This window comes from Rattus norvegicus, chromosome 12 (assembly GCF_036323735.1).
Source record: "Rattus norvegicus strain BN/NHsdMcwi chromosome 12, GRCr8, whole genome shotgun sequence".
NCBI classification, from domain to species: domain Eukaryota; kingdom Metazoa; phylum Chordata; class Mammalia; order Rodentia; family Muridae; genus Rattus; species Rattus norvegicus.
Genome location: NC_086030.1, coordinates 4,893,369 through 4,912,962, shown reverse-complemented (window position 1 = coordinate 4,912,962; position 19,594 = coordinate 4,893,369). Strand labels below are relative to the sequence as shown.

General features: G+C 40.7%; 1 protein-coding gene across 8 annotated transcripts in view; it reads right to left on the bottom strand.

Annotated features, from left to right (window-relative positions):
- Positions 1–17,871, bottom strand: part of Brca2 (BRCA2, DNA repair associated) — a 44,249-nt gene extending 26,378 nt beyond the window's left edge. For 7 of the 8 annotated variants that reach the window (XR_005491644.2, XM_039089540.2, XM_039089543.2 and 4 more), the window contains exons 1-11: positions 17,530–17,871; positions 17,180–17,263; positions 13,929–14,156; positions 12,212–12,320; positions 11,658–11,707; positions 11,326–11,366; positions 11,035–11,140; positions 9,468–9,517; positions 8,638–8,749; positions 6,928–8,022; positions 613–5,484 (exon numbers count right to left, since the gene is read on the bottom strand). Coding sequence is in view for 7 of the 8 variants with exons in the window: in XM_039089540.2 (XP_038945468.1) it covers positions 613–5,484; positions 6,928–8,022; positions 8,638–8,749; positions 9,468–9,517; positions 11,035–11,140; positions 11,326–11,366; positions 11,658–11,707; positions 12,212–12,320; positions 13,929–14,156; positions 17,180–17,246 (6,730 nt within the window). In the remaining variant the exon portion in view is untranslated. The other variant, NM_031542.2, reaches the window with a different exon arrangement.
- Positions 17,872–19,594: the final 1,723 nt, after the last annotated feature.

Genomic DNA, 19,594 nt, shown 5'->3' with positions numbered 1-19,594 from the left:
GTTGAATAACTTATTTTAAATTTTGTGATTTTAAACAATTAATCAATTAATTGATGAATATTTTTGAGACAGGGTCATGATATTTAACCCAGGCTGCCTTGAACGTAACAATCTTCCTGCCTTAGGTTCTTGATTGCTGGGATTACTGCTATCAAACATCATGCCTGGTAATACTATCTACCTTGTAAGAGGCGTTAACTACACTTTATGGCTATGGGAACAGGCTCAGAGAAGTGAGGTAACACATGAAGAGTACAGTAACTAAGTCATACACAGTACTAATTAAATTATGGGGCTATATTAGAAACCAGAATTCTAATATTCTAACTGCCAGAATTTAACTTCTTTATACATATGGGAAATATTAACATTTCACCAGCTTTGTTTAAAATAAAACTTCTTAGCATAACTAAACTTAACCCCAACTAAAAATACACTAAAGATCCTTAAAATATGACTTGTTGGTACAGACTTACAGATACCAAGTTCTAAATCACTGTCCTCCAAACTCCACAGGAAAAAAATATCAGTTTTTAAACACTGTAGCCTACGAGACTATTGAGAATGAAACACTTGAGAGACCAGCAGACCAAAGCAAAAGTAAATCCTTACCAACTGCAACACCAGCCATTCCTCCTCTTTTTCTAGTTCTCGAATTTAATAAAGCCTCGTTTTGGGGGCATGCAAACAGTGAGCATTTGGCATGAGTCTGTTCAGAATCCGTCAGCTCATCATCTTCCATAAAAGCTTTGGCAATTTCCACTGCTTCTGTTTCAAAATAGTTCTCTGGCTCTTTGGAGTAGTACTCTCCTACATTTGTTTTCATGGAAACATCAGAAAATGTTTCCATTTTATTACTTTCTATTTTTATGTTTTGGGGTAAGTTTTGTTTTTTTTCCAAGATATTAGTCTTCCTCTGGGACACTTTTGTTCCTAATACCGACTGTGTTTCTTGCTTTCTCTCCATCTGAGAGAGTTGGGGAGAAACTTCAAGAGATTGAGTATTGCCTGAAGAACCACTTTCTTTATAATTACTTGGTGACCTGGATTTATCATTGTAGGTTTTCTGCAATTTAGAGCTTACAGAGTATTCTGGGGTTCTGCTTTCAAGACAAGGTTGAGGAGGTATTTTTGATACGTCTTCAGGTGTAGGTGAATGCTGGAGAGTATGTTCAGTTCTGATCAAATCAAATTCCTCTAACATTCCTTTAACTTTATGTAAAGCACTTTCTGAAACTGTGACCAGTTTTCCACCTGCGGTGCTAAATCCAGAGAATACAGATGAACTGACATTGCCTGGGAGGGTTTTTCGGAGTGACAATACACCATGGGTGTTATGCACCACAGAGCTTTCTCTTTTCACAGAGTGATGTGATTTTTCATTACCTTCCAGTGACACCATGGAAGCTAACTGTTTAGCATCACCATCTATCTCAGAAAACACTTGCCGTGCCTTTTCCAATGAAGCATCAGATACTTGTACAGCTTTTCCACTTGCTGTGCTAAAAATTCCATAAGTGCGTGAAGGATGGACTTCCTGAGGAGATCCTCTTATAGATTTACATGTATCCCAAGTTTCCAAACTAACAGGTGGTGTTGCAGCTTTCTTCAGTCCAGACACACTTTGGTTATGCTGTAAAATTTGTTCACTTTGAGGATAAAAAATAGCCATAGGTGAGTTTATGCAGACATCACCTGAAGAGCTAGGACATATAAAATCCTCTGAATTATCCAATGCTTTATGACAGCTTGTCTGGCAAGTGTCTGGTTTACTCTCCCTGTTTTGTTCGACTATTTTACTACAGTTATCTGTGAATATCTCTTTCATTCTTACAGTTTCTTGTGAATGAGTTGTAATGAATACAGGTGAGCCTACCTTACAATTCCTTAAATCCAGCATAGCTGAGTCAATGGCTATATTTTTATTTGCATATGGTGAAGCATTAGTCTCCAGTTTTTGAACACACTCTTCATTTACAGTTTGTGGGTGTAGTTTTATTTCTTTTGTAGCAGATATTTTAGGGAAAATGGCATTGCCTTCAGTATTCTTCATGTCTGGCTGGACATCAGAATCAATTTTATCTTTTAAGAAATATCCTGAATCATTATGCATATCATCATGATGACAAAAACTAGAATGGGATAGATAGCTGTGACACACATTAGGGTCACTAAAGAGGGTTGAAGCTTGGTTTTCAGAGACATGACTTGTATCAATTTCAGTTCTGATAATGACTAAACTATGTTCATATAAGGCATTTCCTGCAAAATCTTCAGTGTGTTCCTTTACACATTGGATTTCAATAGTATTTCTTGTTCCAAGCTTATCACTTTGTTCTCTAAGCCATTTTTTGCCTTTGGACAGAGAAGACTCTCCGACACAAGTTTTTCTACTGTCCCCCGTATAACATGCCAAAGCAGAATCTTCAGTGACAAAGTATGAGGACTGACAAATACAGCAAATTCTAGGATTCTTTTCTATTTTATTTTCTATGTTTCCATGTACTTTGGGAGAGCTACCATTTGATGTGAGATTTTCAGTTTGCCTATACATATGATCATTTTGCTGGGGTAGCATTTCAGTCTGCTTAGAGACAAAGTTCTGCATTTCTTCACATTTTGAGGCAGTTACTTCAATTTTCTCATATGCTAATGTAAGTCTTTCTTTATAGTCCTCTCTGTCCTTCAGGGGTTTTGATTCTTGATGACCAAAATTGGTGGTTTTCCTAACATACTGTGTCTCATCAAAAAGATTTTTCACTTTGTCCAAAGATTCCTGCATAATTTTGACTTTTTTCCCACTAGCTGTATGAAAACTCAACAGAGTAGGTTCTTTGATACTTTCTATTTCATATTCAGGATACTGCTGAAGAGCTGGTAATTGACTGACAGTTCCAATTGGGAAATGTTCTTCAAATACCTTTTTAATATTGATTGATTTCTTGTGACATGAAATATGCATTTTGTCCTTATTTATGCCACAAAGAATTTTAGAATTCAAAGAATCTGAAGTGACAGTCAAGTCTTCTGTTTCCTGATCTAAAATATTCACACTTTTATTTAGTGACTCTTTGGAGACTCTGATATTTTTCCCGCTTGCAGTCTGAAAAGATATATTAAACTCTTTCATATTTTGTTCCATCTTATCTGAAGGTAATTGTTCTTTATCTGAAGATTTCATATGACATGTTTCCTCAGCTTTCATGACTTCCAAACATGTTAAATCTGATACACTTTCCTTAATTTGTGCATTTTCTTCCCTCACATATTGGGTACATGACTCAGGATACTTATTGCCTTTTTCAGCAGCAAAAGGTAAATCACTGTCACCTTTATTAATATAAACTGTGCCACTTGTACTTGATTTACTAACATCAGAGTTTTCTAATTTATAAGCATTTCTTTGAGAGCCAGTATAGTTGTTATCTTGTTTTATATTCTTTACATAATTTTCAGGATTTTCATCAACAAGAATACAGGTAGTCATTTCCTTATTATTTTGTACTGTTACCTGGCACTTACTAGATTTCTCATCAAAACTTTTATCAGTGTTTTGTTTCTTTATCTTAAACACGGAAGCAACAGAATCATGATGTGCACATGAAGAGAATCCTCTTGGTCCTACTTTTGTAGAAGGCTCCTCACTAATATTTTCAATGTCACTGAACAGTTTCATAGCCTTTCTCAGAGCCTCATTAGACACACTAAGTTTTGTGCCAAGAGCAGAACAAAATCCTCCAAACTCCATTTCTTTTATCGGTAAAAAACAAGATGTATTTTGGTTACAAGTGTCTTCTAACAGGTGAGAAGAGCTTTGCTTAACTCCAACCAAACATTCGAATTTCTTGTTGTGATCTATCTGACCTACAGAGGAGGGATTCAGTGGGAGATGAAGATCAACATCTTTCCACTCCTCAGAAGCGGTCCTTACAACAGCCATCTGGTTTCCAAGCACTGCAGATGTATTATTCTGTGCTATGTGGCTTGGATTTTTGAACTGTGTGAATTCAAACTGACTTCCTGATTCTTCCAAGATAGTAGACAGTTCTGTAATTTCTGCTTTTTGGCTGGGCGTTAAGTTATGACTTGAATGAAAATCTTGCTTTGAAGATAACATCTGAGGTGCTGTGTGAGTATCTTCATGAGAAACAGATGATTGACTATGACACTGTGTAGATACAGTAGTACCTGACTTCAAATCAAATGTATGAGGTTCACTTAGTCTCTTCTTGTTTGCTAATTGTAGGGTACTAACAGTGTCAATACAATCTAAACTAGTAGGATACTGTTCTTCGATATCTTTGAAGAACATTTTGCTTTTCTTGACATTATCCTCTGAAAGTTTTATTTCTTTATTGGAAGCTGTTCTGAAGCTACCTCCAAATTTATGGTTCATGAGTGGATCCAAGAACTCTGACCATTTGTCTAAATAATCATTGTTCCCATCTGATTTCAAATACAAGGAGGAATTTGACTTGAAGTCTTTGTCTGCAGTTCCTTTCTGATGCTGCTCTATAGTATTTCTGCTCTTCTTTGTACAATCATGGACTACTGCTAATGAATCTGAGTCCTCTGTAATCAACACTTGGCCTGCTTGCTCATCATCTAGGTCTCTATCTACTGTCATGGGAGAGTTCTTGAGACTATGCCCTTTTGTGTGGCTGAGGTCTTCTTCCTGGAATTCCACAGTACTTCCTATATTGGGTTTATTGCTTTCATTGGTTACTTGAAAAGCAAAATTATTCTCCTTTTCTGGGAAAAGTTCTTCAGAATTCATATGGACTGTTACTTCTGAAATAAAAGTTGAGTCTTTTTGGTCCTTTTGTACGACTGCTATTTTTGTATTTTGATTGAACTGTGACTTCACTGATGAGGACACTTCTGTTATATATTCTAGAGGTGGCAGAAGCTCAGGTGTTTCAGAATTTTCACTTAAGACACACATTTCATTAACCCCCAGAGGGATGTTTTTGCTTAATTCAATATTATCTTTACAACTCTTACATTGCAGTTTCTCTGGCATTTTACACATTTTCCCTCTAGAAACCACAACTGGCTTTGACAGAGGTGTCTTCGGGCTGGGAGTTAATTTAAGAGTACTTGTTACGTTGTGGCTACCAAGAGGGTTTTCCTGAGAGTCAAAGCTAATGCTGCTGAGCTGCACTGCTGCTGCAAGCCTTCCTGAAGGACGACATGCTGAGACTAAGACTTTTTCTTTTCGGTCGGAAACTTTTGGACTTTTTTGATCATTTTCACATGATCTTTCTGGCAAGCACGACAGAAAGTCAGCTTCTAGGGCTGTATATGGCTGTGGCTTTTCTTCACTGAGTATTGCTTCTTTGTCATTTAGATCCTGAGATATCAATGCATGAATATAACTAATTTCTTTACTGGCAGCAGTCACAAAAGAGTTGGTCAAGGACAAAGATGGCTCTTCAGGATCATTTGGTAAATTGCTTCTTTTGATTGAAGAATCTGGTATACCTAAGCATAAGAATACAGAGTGACAGGACAAGTTAGAGTACGCATCTACTCAGTGCTTTTCCCAAGTTAAAGTGTTTAAAATAAGAAGTACAAGAAGAACAAAGGGTGACTGACAGATTGAAAACAAAACCTGGAGAGATGGCTCGGCGGTTAAGAGCACCCGACTGCTCTTCCAGAGGTCCTGAGTTCAATTCCCAGCAACCACATGGTGGCTCATAACCATCTGTAAAGAGATCCGATACCCTCTTCTGGTATGTCTGAGGACAGCTACAGTGTACTTATATATAATAAATGAATAAATCTTTAAAACAAACAAAACCTGGAACGGCTGCAATTTTGAACTTACAAAATTTCTACATGAAGAGGCTAAGGAGCTAGCTCAGTCAGTGAAGTGCCTGTCATGAAGACCTGAATCCAGATCCCCAGTATTCCCGTAAGATGCTGGGTGTGGCCAAAGAGGCAGTCAGATCCCTGGACCTCAAACAACTCTTTAGTACACTAGCACCACTACCACTGACATATTCACTATTTACAATTTCTCACAGGGAGACAAAACTGTTTTTCACATGATGGAGGTGAGGAATGGAGTAGAAGCAACAAGTTTTCCTTAAGTTCCCCAGGCTGGCCTTGAATTCCTAGTTCAAATCCTCCTGCTTCAGCTTCCCAAGTAAACATCGTTTTTAGCTATCCAATGTGTACATAATAAACACTCTAAAGCAGGCGTTAAGCAGTCAAGTTCCTAATGTGTTTGGATAGAAAGTTGTCTTAGGAGCCATAGAGCATGGTGCATAGACAGTGACGCATGTCTGTGGTCCCTACTACTTGGGAGACTAAAGGAGGAGGATCACTCAAGATCAAAACCAGCATAGAGTAAAAGGGGGAACAATGGCATGGCGACTTAGGGTGTAAATGCATTTGCCTGAAGACCCACATGGTGAAAAAGGAAAACTGACTTAGACACGCTATCCACTGACCTCCACACATAAACCATGTGCCATGCATATGCCCAAACACATATATACACAATAAATAAATGCTCAAAAACAAAGAACAAAGAGCCGACGATATATGGTACAAAATTGCCCCAATAAGTTTGAATGACATAAGTCTAAACACCAAATCCGAAGTCTCAACTATAATCTATATAGTTACTGTCTGAGGTTAAATGATTCCTAGAACCAGACGAAAGTGGCCCACAGATTTAATCCAAGCACTGGGGAAGGAGAGGCAGGCGGATGTCTGAGTTCCAGGCCAGCCTGAGTTCCAAGACAGCCAGGGCTACACAGAACTCTCACAAAACCAAAACTAAACCAAACAAAAAAGAGATCTGAAAAACTACAGAAAGCAGGTGTTTCTTTTAAAATAAAAAAAAAATCATATATTCAAATAAGAGTGTAATCTCATCCATAAGACTATATACATTAAAAGAAAAAAGAAAAATACCTGAATCTACATTTGTAAAGGGGAATGGTACTTCAAAAGCACTTGCTTCAAACGGGGCTGAAAGGTTAGTAAGCTCTGACTGTCTCTGTGTCTGTAGTTTTTTTCCTTGATGAGATGCATCATCACTTACAGAGTAAATAAACTTTCTTCTTTTATTTTTGAGAGTGGTTATTAAACCTGCATTTTTCACAGTTGCAGAAGTGTCAGTGAGAGTGGTTGGCCAGCTTCCAGTGTCCACTGAACTAGGACATAAAGAATCCTCTCTCTGTGAGCATGCAGTATGTATTTCCAGTCCCCCTGCAGAGGCGTCAAGTTCTTCTGTAAAGGCTGAGCTGGTCATACTGTCTGAGAAAACAGTATCCAAAGTCTCTTCAAGTGGCTCTCTCATCTTGACTATAGACTTCCTGATACTCGGAGAGAGACAGGCTGTTTGACTCGTTCCAGACACCATTTGTTTCCCTGAGATGGAGTCTTCAAGTGACTCAAGATGCTGTCCTTCATGTTCCTTGTCTACCAGAGTTTCCTCACTGAACATCTTTTCTGGTTCTGGAAGACTAGAAATATGAGGAAAAGTAATAGAGCCAGTACCTTCCTTCTTCATATCTATGAAGTCTTCTAAAATACTTTGCTTATGAGAAGAAATATGGAGTAGGGGTATTTTTCTTGTCTGGGTTCCATTTAGACCAGAGGGATCTGGCTGAGACCATATACTGTCTGAACACTGGCCAGCTTCACTGGAGATGTCCCCACTCTGGCTGTAAAGGGGCTTCTGGTTTGTTACAGATGGATCTAAGGGCTCACTATCTCTTGGTTCAATTTCAAGTGCAAATGAGTTTTTATCATCAGCTTGTCCTCTGGCTTCTTCACTTAATCCATCAGTCCTTGTTTCACTGAAGATTTTCTTCTTCATCTTGCCCATTCTCGTTTTCTGTAGATTTCTGGTTCTACGTTTAGGAAAACATAACGAGAAACTATCTTCTCCTGAAGTATCTACAGCTGTCTCCCCATCTTCTAGAACATTTGGTATTGGTTTTCTAAGGCAGTCTCTGAAGCGATTTATTTTGCTAGATGAATCCCCTAACATTTTCTCCAGTCCTGTTAAAATTTAAAACAAAAGCACATATTTACAATGCAACCATATTCTTCATATTATCCTCACAATTCATTTCAGAAATTGTTCATATTATATAACAGGCAGTTTAGCAATAAGGGGTGATTCTGAATGCCAGGTCTTCTGGCAAGATGCTCTTCTCTTAAAATGGGACCCCACTGTACTCAAAGTCTTTATTCACACCCTAATCTTTTGTTTGTTTGTTTGTTTTTCCTCCATCTTTATTAACTTGGGTATTTCTTATTTACATTTCAATTGTTATTCCCTTTCCCAGTTTCCATGCCAACATCCCCCAACCCCTCCCCCTCCCCTTCTATATGTGTGTTCCCCTCACACCCTAATCTTTAATAACTCCTTTTTTCAGTTCTATAAAATTAAGGGTCACCTTAAAAAGTGTTATGTGCTCAGTCTAGTGTTCTAAGAACTGTCAATCTACATGTAGCAAGTCAATTCTGAGTTATTAAAACAAGGAAATCTATCACGTGAGTTTCTATCTTCCATATTTCAGAGGTTGAGAAGAAAAGCAGTGGCACGTCTCCCTAAGAAAAGACCAGTGACAGCAATTCAGATCAGTAGCTCAATTGAACAGATATACTTACCCTGACTAAAAGCTTCTTGCTGGCTTTTGTTTTCACTGTCAGACACAGAGGGAATAAATCTATCATTCTTTTTCAGACTTTCATTGTGGTTAGAAAAATAGCTTTTCAAACTCTGCAGAAATTATGTTCAGAACATTAATCAGTATAATTCTTTCATTATACACGTTACCAAACAGAAAAACAGAAAAAATTCTATAGGAAAAGTTATATATAGGATCATGTTAAGAAACATTTCCAAAAGCTTAGGAAAATTATAAATTGCAGTTAAAAAATGCAGGTATCTGGGGCACAGTGACATACATATATAATCCTAGCACTTGGGAAGCAGATGCAGGATGGTCATCCCAAGTTTGAGGCCAAAATGGTTTACACAACTACTTTCAGGCTAGCTAGCTACGACCCAGCTCAAAAAAGTCAAAAACAAAACCCAAAGGAACAATAACTGCTCCACCAAAAACTGAGGGGCTGCGGGAGCTGACAGCTCCTGAGGAAGGGAGGGTCATCTGGGGGGAAGATATGGCCACTGGTAGACGCCCCACTCTCCAGTGCCTCATACCCATATGCACCGGGGGCACTAGTTGGATTCAGGGGATCAGTTTAAGAAAAAAAATACATGAAGTTGTGAGTAGGTCATGTTGAGGGGATGATGGGGGAGTTGGAGGAGGAAGAGAGGGTGAATATGATGAAAACCAATTGCATACATGAATGGCCACCTCGGAGAACTAATATTTTAAAAAAAAAAAAGCATAAAAACCACCAACAAAACAAAATTTAGTGAAGGCATTCAGCATGAGTAGTAACAAGAGCATACCAGCCCGACACAGACTTACAGCAGGAGAGTCGGCTGGAAATGCATTTCTGTGTGCTTCTTCATCTCGGGCTATAAAACAAAAATGAAATTAGCTATAGTAGATTATCATACACTAAAATTAATACACAAACTTACTTTTTCAGCAACACGTCCCCCACACAGACACGTCTGAAAGAAAATCATGTGTCCAAAGCTATCAATAAGAAAAGCCAGCATGGCCTGACTGACTTGTCACACTGTTTCTTAATGTGGTTGCTTACACTAGCTTTATGTTCTCTACAAGGGCAGATAAAGGTCCCTGAGGCTGTGTCTGCAAAGGCTCCTTGGGAGCCTTTAGCTTCTCTTTAGACAATGGTACAGACGGAAAGCATAATTAATACTCATCATGTCTTAGTGTTCAACCTTTTTACTTCCTTATTTCACATAAACCACAAAAGAAAGTCCAGTTGCTTCGAGCTAAACTAGAAACTAAAAGTCAGAACTAAAGTTATTTGGCCAGAATCATCAAAATAAGCCCTACTCTGAGGGCTGGCAAGATGGCTTAGAGGGTAAAGGCACTAGCTGCCGAGTCTGACACACTAAGCTGGATCCCTGGACCTCACATGGGGGAAGAAAAGAACCAACCCTGTTAATTGTCCTCTGACCTCCTCACAAATGCTACAGCATTTGTACATGGGCATACTTGCTTACACACAGAATGAAAAAAAAAATACTAAAAAATAATTATGGTTTGAGTAAAAACTTGTAATCTGGGGTTGGGGATTTAGCTCAGTGGTAGAGCGCTTGCCTAGGAAGCGCAAGGCCCTGGGTTCGGTCCCCAGCTCCGAAAAAAAAGAACCAAAAAAAAAAAAAAAACAAAAAACAAAAAACTTGTAATCTGAGGACTACCACAGTCACACACAAACCTTATGGACGAGCACACAAGTGATGTTGTAGATAAATGTGTATGAGTTATCATATGTAGATGACGGAGTGCTAAAATATGTGACTCTTTGATTTAATTTTAAATAAAACACAAAAAAATTATTCTACAAACACTTATCACACAGTGATATGTGTTTTCATGTTTGCTTACATGTTTAACCTTTATTTTTATTTCCTGTATACGGGTATTTTGTCTACAAACATGTATGTACATCAGATGCATACAGGAGTCTGTAGGGGCTGGAAGATACCAGTTCCCCTGGAAGAGGAGCTATGGACAGTTGTGAACCATCATGTGGGTGCTGAGAACTGAACCAGGATCCTCTGCCAGAGCAGCCAGTGCTCTAAGCACTGAGCCACCTCTCCAGCTCTTCCACATTTCTTTCTAACATAAGATCGGAGATGACAGGGCTGGAGAGATGGCTCAGCGGTTAAGAGCACTGACTGCTCTTCCAGAGGTCCTGAGTTCAAATCCCAGCAACCACATGGTGCTCACAACCATCTGTAATGAGATCTGATGCCCTCTTCTGGTGTGTCTGAAGACAAGTACAGTGTACTCATATAAATAAAATAAATCTTAAAAAAAAAAAAAAAAAGATTGGAGATGACAACTTATGGCCCCATCCAGCTCTTCCTGTCCAATACACATCTGTCATGATTACCTATGAGCACAGTGGAACTAAGGGTTGGTGGTGTAGCTAATGAACTTGTCCAAGACATATCCGGATCCACTTCAACTCCCAGACTTTCAGAAATATGTTTTGGTGTCTACAAAGAAAGACAGCAGTTAATTTACAGAAACACCGTCGATTAACTTTCCATTCACACTTTATCACTTACTTAATGTCTCTGTGAGACAGTATGCTAACTACAGATCTCAACTCTCAAGTCAAAGGGATACACTGTCACATTCTCAACCGATATACCAAAAGTAACACAAGCAAAACATTTACCTCCTCAAGTTTTGGTGTATAGAATAAACTTCCAGATACCACTGTGGGTGAAAAAAACAGAAAATTATTAGATCTTTATTAACATTAGGGCTGGAGACATGGCTCAGCACTTATGAGCACTGGCTGCTTTGCAAAAGGCCTAGGCCCTAATACAGGCAGCTCACGACCACCCGTAACTCGTTTCAGGGGATCTCACTTTTGGCCTCTGGACACCAACCAGGCATGCACATAGTGTATACACATACACACTGGCAAAACACTCATACATACAACTTACACGTAAATAAGGTCTCAAAAGACAACAAAAATAAGTACGCTGGCTGTGCTCATACCTGGCTTTCTTCGCTGCGGTGCCACCTGTGTGCATCGCGGAGTACAAGGGCTAGACAAAATGAAACAGTGGCCTCAGGTTAAAAGGACAATAGCAGCAGCAAAGAGATCACTGAGTGATAAATCTTAGTGGTTTTATGGCTTTGAGGACAAGGGCCAGCTATGCGAGCCTGGGCTGGTTTCATACTGCACTAGGATTTCAGATGTGGGTTACCAGACCTGGCTCAAAGTTTCTAACATACAAATTACTAAATTGAGGAATCTATTACACATTATTTAAAAATAGAAGTTCTTCCGGGAGGTAGTCAGCCAGGGCCACCTGGATGACAGCTTATTTCTGTGAAACAAACATACACAAGAAAATGTTTTATTTAAACACGTTTTAATAACAGATATGCAGGACGATGGATCCTGGCTGAATCCCTGCCTTGTGGGAGGCTAATGTTGGAGAATTCTGAGTGTGAAGCCAGCCTGGACTGTAGTGAAACCAGGCCTTAAAAACAAACATATAAAACATTTCTTGTGTACTACAAAATGTGCATCAGTCTCGTCATACCTTTCACTGGGACAAGCTTTCAGCGGCAGACTGGCAACATCTACCACAGGGTCCTTTCTGGCCTTCTTTTTGCTGTGATGTTTACGTTTACTATTTGCAACAACATTCCCTGAAACAGTAAAATAATCCAGTGAGGATGCAGACACTGTACATTTTGATCTTTTACTTTTTGAACTTAAAAGAACAGGAAAAAAAAAAAAAAAAAAAAAAAAAAAGGTGGGCTGGAGAGATGGTTCAGTGGTTAAGAGTACTGACTGCTATTCCAGAGGTCCTGAGTTCAATTCCCAGCACCCAAATGGTGGCTCACAACCATCTGTAATGGGATCCAATACCTTCTTCAAGTATGCCTAAAGACAGAGCTACACTGTACTCATATACATAAAATAAATCAATCTTTAAAACAAAAAGGATAGGGAGCTGGCGCCTCTCACAGAAATGCATCTGAGGTATGATGTGCACCCTATGTATGACATCACGGAAGACAATCTGACTGTCACTCTGTGAAAAGTTTTCATTCAGTTTCAGACTCCTGAATACAAGTGGGAAAGCAAGGCTTCATGACAGCAACCTCCCCTGGTCCCTTCCTTTCTCTTTGGTGCTGGACACGGAAACTAGGGCTTTTCACATGATGAGCATGCCCACTACCAAAATACACAGTTAGGCTGAAGGTCCCATTTGATTTGACCCGTATGATGCTGTCCTTTTGCATTCCACTTTTGGTTGTAACCCAGCCATTTGGCTTCTCTGAAGAAATGTTGTTAAACCTGCAGAAGTGGGTACAAGATGTCTGTTTCCCCGCGCACCCCCCTTTTTAAGACAGATTCTCTCTACAAAGCCCTGGCTGTCCTGAAACTTGCTATGTAGACTAGGCTGGCCTTGAACTCATGGAGATCCATGGCCTCTGCCTCCTGAATGCTAGGATTAAAGGAGTGCACCATCACCAGGCGGTAGAGATTCTGTCTTTTGTCTATATCCAAAGCAATTACAATAGCCTGACATGCTCACTGAGCGAACCACAGTCCTCTAAAGAAAAGGGCATACATGTCGAGGAAGTAATTCATGTTCCAGGGATGGAGTGGATACACAACTTGACTGAGCAAGTGTTTACCAACACTTGGCACCTAAGTCAGAGAAACCACTATCAAATTAACTCTATTAAATACTCACAAGAAACTGATTACAAAAAAGTCTCCACCCTTTTATAACTTGAAAAAAAGTAGCTTAGTAAACATTAAGACAAGTCATTTTGAATATCAAAGTCATAATTCAGAAAAATCTTAGTTGGTGATCATTGGTAGAAAGAAAAGAGGCATTTATTAAATACCTGAATTATTTCAATGAACCAAAGCTTATCACGTATTATTCCCACTATCTCCATTTTTCAGTCGGGAAAGAGATGAGGAAGAATACTTTGCACAACAGAACTCAGTTCATTACAGAGCTGATTCCACACAGAACTTTGCCTCAAGTCTCAGCTCTTGGGCCCTCCATCACATAGCATGATTTACCCAAGGTAAATCTTTAGTGAACTAACGCTTTGATTGTTTGTTTCTTTTTTGAGAAAGGGTTATCTCTAGTGTGTAGCTCTGGCTGTCAGGAACTTGATACGTAAGCCAGTCTAGCCTCAAACTCAGAGATCCACCTGTTTCTGCCTCTCTAGTGCCACAACACCTAGCTACAGTTAAAGGCATGTGCCACCACACCTCATTACAGTTACCTAATTCTTTGAAAGGTGACTGGTCTAGTGGTAGAGTTTGACTTTGTTCTTTGAACATTATTGGAGTTGAAGCAAACTGATGGTAAGAGGGATTCCTCTGTGGTGTTTTAAATAGCTGTGGTTCATGGCCTTGGGGTTTATATTCAGATTCTTCTGGAGGTTCAGTATTATATGGTGGGGCTTCTGAAGAAAGTTCTTCAAACCAATTGAGGCTTATTGGTCCTAAATCTGTAAAAAAAAAAAAAAAGACAAAAATGTCATCTTAGCTTTAATGAATGGCAGGGAGAAACTCACGAACAAAGATCGTAATAAAGAACGGGACTGCTAAAGGTGATTCCATGTGTGTTGTGCCTGGTAACCTGAGTTAGGTTGAAGCTTTCTCATTATTGTGTCATGGGGCTATGTATGCACACACATGTAAAATCAATAAATGCAAAGGTCAAAGATCACAGTAAAGAAAGAGAAGCATGGTTATACTCACCTGTTATTCCAGCTTTCAGTAGATCTGAGACAGGAGGATTACAATTTTGAAGACCTTTGAGGCAACACATTGAGACCTTCATCTCAAAACACAAAACAGTGTGGCACGATGGCTTGGCAGGTAAAGGGACTTACCACCAAAGCTGATGACCTCAGTTCATGACTAGAATCCCATGGTGGAAGTAGGGAACTGACTTGCAGGTTGCCCTCTAACCGACCCACCACCCTGTCCCCACCACGAAATAAATCAAGATTCAAGAAACAATAAAACAAACTAATACTAAGCAACTGTAATCCAAGCACTTGAGGGTTTAGGCAAGAAGATCTCAAGTCTGAGGCTGGCCTGGGCTACAAAAAGACCTCTTCTCACTTGAGTATGACATTACAACCTATCATTCTAGCATTTGAGAGGATGCAGGAGGACTATATAAGTTCCAGGCTAGCTTGCCTATACAGTGAGACCCTATCTTAAAACCTAATCAAGAGCGCTGGAGAGATGGCTCAGAAGCTAAGTGCACTGCCTGCTCTTCTCAGAGGTCCTGAGCTCAATATCAGCAACCACATGGTGGCTCACAACCATCTGTAATGGGATCCCAAGCCCTCTTCTGGTCTGCCTGAAGACAGCTGCAGTGTAATCATATACATGCATACATACAATAAATAAATAAATGATTAAAAAAACTAATCAAGAAAGGGGGTGGAAGGGGGTGGAAGGGGGTGGAAGGGGGAGGAAGCAGGGGAGAGAGAAGGAAGGACAGAGAAGGAAGAAGGAAAGAGGAAGAAGGAGAAGGAGAGGGAGAGAGAGCAAGGGAGCAATAGAGGGAAGCCAGGAAGAGGCATAGATCTCTGAGTTCAAAGCCAGCCTGGACTACAGAGCAAGTTCCAGAATAGCCAGGGAATACAGAGAAACCCTGTCTCCAAGAGGACCTAAAAACAAATCAAAACAAGACTACATAATCTAATGCATACTAAATACAGAAAATAAAAATTAAGACAAAAATAAGTAAAACAAAGAGAAAGAGAAGAGAAAAAAACCAAACAGGAATTGTGACCACTAATTACTTCAAGGTTTATTAAATTAAGCAAGATTATTGATCTTAGTCTTTAAAGCACACTAATGTTTGTATAATTTCACAAAACTTACAAGGAGATAGAATTTAGGTATATTACCTTTCTAACTTTCTTAATACTCATGATTTAGAAGAAAAAAGAAAAAGAAAACTATTCCCAGTAAGCACGTACTCCACAGAGAAAAGTGACACGATTATGAAGACTCTGTCGGTATGACAAATCTTCGAGTACGGGGCAGAGAACCACTTTCAAATAAACATGAGAAAGACTCTTAAATGGCAACCAGAAATGTCAAACAGGACCACCCACCCTATACAGCTGTTACTCATGGCGTGGGGGGTTGGGAGGTGTCAATATCTTTTTATAATTAGAGCATGGTGTCCTTTGCTTTTTCACGATGTCAACCTCTGTGCAACAAGGAATGTAACCTGCAAACACACTTCTACAGGACAGAAGACAGAGGACCCAACTCCGCCAGCGCTTAACATTTCCTCCGAACCCAGAGAGGGTGCCAGGGACTCACAAGGGGAAAATGAACAGCATGAGGCTCATGTTTCAATTTTCTTATTACTGTGTACCTGATGTGTGTGGGTGTGTACGTGTCAGAGTTAAGAATGTCTACTACTCTTGCAGAAGACCCAAATTCAGTCTAATATCCACATCACGTAGCTCACAAGCACCTGGAAATCCAACTCTAGGGGACCTGATGCCCTCTCCTGACCTCTGTGGGTGTCTATATACACACACAGAGCATAGGCATAAACACACTCACACACACAGTTTAAAATAAAAGACACCATAAGAGAAGGTTTGACAAGTATTCATCACTAGCATCCCCAATGCTTCTGATTTGCCAGTAGCACTTTCAAAACAGTTCTTACCACTGGATGCCCAAGAGTTAATTTCCCATCTATTTAGGTGGTCTACATCATCTGATTGGCCTGGAAAAGATTATGCTAACTAGATCTGACTCCACAAGCTTTTCACAGCACAAAGAAAACCGTCAAGTATTGAATTATTTTACTTTTCAATTTAGAGACAGTCTCATGTGTCCCTTACAGGCCTTGAGCTCACCCTGTGGCCCAGGATGACCTTCAACTCCTGAGCCTCCTGCCTCTACTTCCCAAATGGTGAGATTATATTAACCAGCTAGTGCCCAGTTAATTGATGCTGAGGAAGAAACGCAGAGACCAGGGTCACTCCCATCTCTCCCACCCCCTTTTTTTTAAAATCAGGTCTAAGCTCTGTGCTCCCAATATCCAGGAATTCCCTATGTAGCCCAAGCTGGTCTTGAACACCTATTTAATCCACCTGGCTCAGTCTTCTGCCTCAACTTCCATAGGATTATAAATATGTGCCATCACACCTAGCTCGAGTAATTGTTTTTCTGAGACAGAGTTTCTCATAAAGCCCTTGCGGTCTTTTTTTTTTTTTTTTTTTTTTTTCGGAGCTGGGGACCGAACCCAGGGCCTTGCGCTTCCTAGGCAAGCGCTCTACCACTGAGCTAAATCCCCAACCCCCCTTGCTGTCTTTTAATCTCTCTCTTTAGACCAGGCTGGCCTCAAACTCACAGAAGTCCACCTGCCTCTGCCTCCCAGGTGCTGAGGTGTTTGTTTTTAAAACAAGCATACACCTTGACTTTATTGAAAAAAAATTTTTTGATGGGTCTTAATTTACCAAATTTTATAAAACTTCAATACCTGCTGTGCTGCATCTCGCTTTAAAAATTTCCCAAAAAGTTGGTCTCCTTTTGTATTCAACGGTCATGTTCTTGGTAAAGAAGTCTGCAAAAGAGAAAGTAACATAGGCTTCACAGGCCTGCTTTCTTGTGACGGGTAAAACCAGAATCGCTGGTAAGCTCTTCCAACGGAACTACCTTAGGCCCATCTTTTGGGGCAAGAACAGAACTTATCATGAAGATGGGGAGAGATTATAATTGTGCTTCGAACCAAACTGCACCCGAAAGCGGATATGGTGGGAGCCAATAACCAGAAAAACTTAACGTCATTTAAAAGTATTCACGTTAACTAATTACGGAGCTGAGACGCACACGTTCGGTAATCCAGCAACTGCAGAACGGAGCGGCTACTGCGGACTCCGGGGACGCGCCAGATCCCTGTGGGAGGACGCCCGCGGGCTGCAAGGGGCCGGGAGGAGGAACCAGCTCCCGACTGAGGTGGAGCCTGTGGCGGCCGTGAAGGGGGTCGAGGGGCTCCTCCGGGAAGTCAGGCGCTTCCCTCACTGCACCACGACCCCGGAGCGCGTGCCCACAACACCCGGCCCCACAACACCCGGCCCCACTGACACGCTCGGGTTGCGGCCGCTGACGGACGGCGCCGCCTCACTTCTCACGCTCCTGCGAAAAGCCCGCGCTCTGCGCCGTGACGTCATGACTGCGCGACGGGGACGCAGCGCGAGCGCCGCCCGGAAGTCAGGGAGCTGTTCCTCCTGTAGCTGGTCCCAGATAAAGTTACCTCCCACTTTGGCAGCCGCTCAGAGTCGCCAAATTCCTTTTCGTCCCTTTGGGTTCACATTTGTCTCTGGAGACGTGTGTGTGTGTGTGTGTGTGTGTGTGTGTGTGTGTGTGTGTGTGTGTGTGTGTGTGTGTGTGTGTGTGTGTGTGTGTGTGTGTGTGTGTGTGTCTTCTGTGGTTTCTTCTCGATGTGGGTTAAAATTTTGTTTATAGTTTCTTTGTATCTTCGGGGTCTGATTAGATGTTCAAGTTAGAACCCTTGGCGTTCTGTTTACTTTAATCTAACCGACCCTGAAGATAGACTTTGAAGGGATTCGTTGGATCTCTTTACCCTCTTCCCAACGTCTCCACATTAAATAAATCTTTCAGCTTTCCACTTTTAATTTGGCTTTTTTAATTGTCTTATTGAGGAAGGGTGGTAGGGACCTGGGCCCAAATTCATATTCATTCATTCTTCTCTCCCTCTCCCTTTCCCCCTCCCCCTCCCTCTCTCCCTTTCTCCCTCTCCCTCTCTCCCTCTCTCCCTCTCCCCCTCCCTCTCTCACAAACACACACACACTGAATCTCCTGGGTAACAAACCCAGTGCGTGGCTTACTGTGGGTCTGTAGTTTGAACTGTACAAAGCCTTCGATTGGATTCAACAAGAGATCTTCGGGGCCTTGCTGGTTCCAGAATGTGCTAAACAGTAAAAAGGTCCCCTTGGATTAGAAAAACAATGATCTTGGGTTGGGGAGTCTGACTCCAATAGTAGAGATTTTTGGCCCTGGGTTAGATACTCAGCACTATAGTAAAGACAACTGAGAAAAGTCTGCTCGGTTTATTGGTATCAATTTTGTCTGGTAATTTGTAGTCCTTAGTTTTAGTGAGAAGCCTCACTAATGTAAAAAAGTACTAAAACTTTTGATGTAGGTCTACTTAGCAAAGAAGAGACCTGTGGTATTTCCTAGTAATAAACTACTGCTTACTCAACATTCCTAAAAATGAGTGCTTAGTATTGTCCAATGGGTAAAAACTTATCAGGTCATAAACTAGCCTGGTATAAGTTCTAAATTTGGATTCAAATCCATTTGGCTTTATATACTTAACTTGTAAAATGGGACGGTGGTGGCACATGCCTTTAATCTCAGCACTTGGAAGGCAGAGGTGGGGGGCCGGTCTCTATGAGTTCAAGGCTAGCCAGGGTTACACAAAGAAACCCTGTCTTGGAAAAAAAATACTGGGGGGCTGGAGAGACAGCTGAACAGTTAGGGACACTGACTGCTCTTCTAGAGGTTCTGAATTCAATTTCCAGCATCCACAGGATGACTTACAGACATCTATAATGGAATCTGATACCACCTCCTAGCATGCAGATGTACATGCAGAAAAAGCACTCAAACAGCAATAAAATGCACAATAACTTTTTACTTAGAAAAGAAGAAAATAAGATTGCTTTCTTCCCCCAGGGAAGTCGGAGGTGTCTCACGAGGGTGGAATAATGAGAAGCCTTGACACATTTCACCTTCTGAAAGATGCTCAGTATCACACCTTCCTGGTCCTCAACATCTCATGACAATGTTCTGTGTTCTTGGTACAAGGAACCTCGAAGCCACTTCCACCCACTATAATAGACTTCATACTATTTGAGCTCGGCGGCTCAGA